Source organism: Daktulosphaira vitifoliae, unplaced genomic scaffold, assembly GCF_025091365.1.
Source record: "Daktulosphaira vitifoliae isolate Bord-2020 unplaced genomic scaffold, ASM2509136v1 Scaffold_4, whole genome shotgun sequence".
NCBI classification, from domain to species: Eukaryota; Metazoa; Arthropoda; class Insecta; order Hemiptera; family Phylloxeridae; genus Daktulosphaira; species Daktulosphaira vitifoliae.
The window spans coordinates 12,804,455-12,806,606 of record NW_026099575.1 but is presented as its reverse complement, the minus strand read 5'-3'; the positions used below and the strand labels follow the sequence as shown (position 1 = coordinate 12,806,606).

General features: G+C 30.1%; 1 protein-coding gene across 1 annotated transcript in view; it reads left to right on the top strand.

Moving 5' to 3' along the window:
- The window catches only part of LOC126904952 (uncharacterized), a 7,333-nt gene extending 6,711 nt beyond the window's left edge, over positions 1 to 622 (top strand). Inside the window, exon 4 of the mRNA XM_050684356.1 lies at positions 4 to 622. Within this exon, the coding sequence (XP_050540313.1) occupies positions 4 to 622 (619 nt within the window). The remainder of the gene's footprint in view (positions 1 to 3) is intronic.
- Positions 623 to 2,152: the final 1,530 nt, after the last annotated feature.

The window sequence follows — 2,152 nt, the reverse complement described above, 5'->3', positions numbered from 1 at the left end:
TAGCGGTAATTTAGAATGTTTAAAATATGCTTATGAAAATGGTTGTAAATGGTACGAAGGCACAACTCGAACTGCTGCAGCATGTGGCTATTTGGACTTTTTGAAATATGCTCATGAAAAGGAATGTAATTTTGACAAAGACACTATAGCTGCAGCAGCTTTGCATGGTAATTTAGATTGCCTAATATATGCCCGTAAACATGGATGTAATTGGGTTGAAGGTACAATGAGAGGGGCTGCAGCAAATGGACATTTAAACTGCTTAAAATATGCTCGTGAAAATGGGTGTTTGTGGGACGAAGGCACAACAAGGGAAGCAGCTGCGAATAATTATATTAACTGTTTGATATTTGCACATAATAATGGGTGCAAATGGGATGTAGGAACTATGAGTGGAGCTGCTGCAAATGGCAATTTAGACTGCCTAAAATATGTTCATGAAAATGATTGTGAGTGGGACGAAGGTACAACAAGATTTGCTGCTGCAAATGGTCAAATTGGTTGCTTAAAATATGCTTATGAAAATAATTGTTCATGGAGTAGCGGTACCATTTCTGAAGCTACTCGAATGGGATATACTGATATAATTAACTATGCTACTAAAAATGGCTGTCCTGATTAATGTTCTGTTGAAATATCTTAATTTTTATTACATTTATTTATAGCACATTATTTTTGAAAATATTAACTGGAATTAATTTATTGAATAAGTATATTATATCTAAAAGTAACTATAAAAAAAATAATAATAAAAAATTCACAATAGTTTTTGATTAATTTAATAACAAAAGTGTTATATACATTTTTTTTCTGATAATAATGTTTAGTAAAATTTCGAAAAGAGACAGCTAAGAGTAACATATGTCAGTTTCGATATAAAATGTTTAATAAAAATAAATTAATACTTTAATTTAACAATATGCTTTTTATTTTTCTTAATCATCATACATAGCCAATCCATATCAAAGCATCCAAATTGCTCGCGCGTCCATTTAAAACTTTACACAGCATCGCGCTCTGCTCTAGGATGGCATTCACTAGTATCTCTTTCAATATCAGCCGTTCANACACAGCATCGCGCTCTTCTCTAGGATAGCATTCACTAGTATCTCTTTCAATTTCAGCCGTTCACCTATCAATATCACAATCAGTGGTCATAGTTCATCTCCCCACCCTTGACACTGTGTATAGCTGATTATGCGTCTTTTTTTTATTATTTATCGCAAGTAGATTTAACAAATTTGAAAGACTTATATTTATAATTGACTAGAGTAACGTGGATTTTATATTATTAACTTTAATATGAAAAAATGAATGTACGAGTGTGCTAATGTGCTAATTTTCCTAGCCCTTTTATTTTAAACTCGTGGATAAAGAGAGGCTAGTTTTCATTAAAATAAGTTTATACTAATTAATTAAAAAAAAAAGATTGACATTACTGTAAATATGGTTCCGCGATATATTTGTAATGAGTAATATAATAATTTTCAGTCGGAAAAATATTTAAAATTGATAATATTTATGTTGCCAGGAAAAAGTATTCTAGAAGTTTCTATTTCAATTCATTACAAATAATTTATAATAGAGCATTAAAATATTTAACTTATTTTATTATTATTTAAAATTTATCTAAAATTTTTGAATATTTGTATATAATTTTTTTTTTTTAATTCCTTGATTTTGTTAACTTACGAATCGTGAACATAAGAAGTTGTTTTTTGGAACTTTGAAAGGAGGCGGGAGAAAAAGTTAAAAGGGAATTATTTCATATTAACAAAGTCATATACGAAACCGGTGAATTGCCTGAAGATTACGTAAAGAGCCTAATTATCCCCATCCCAAAGAAAACAGCAACAAAGAAATGTGAAGAATACCGTACTATTAGTTTGCTATCCCATGCCTCTAAAATACTAACAAAGATTATATTCAAACGTATTGAAGGTAAAATAGAACAATCATTGACAGAAGACCAATTCGGGTTTAGAAGGAATATGGGAACGAGAGAAGCAATATTGGCGTTAAGGATAATCATTCAAAAAAGGATTAGGAAAGACAAACAAACATTTATAGCTTTTGTGGATATCGAAAAAGCATTTGATAACGTAAATTGGAAGGTAATGTTTAACATGATGAAAAGATTGGGGTTAAAATA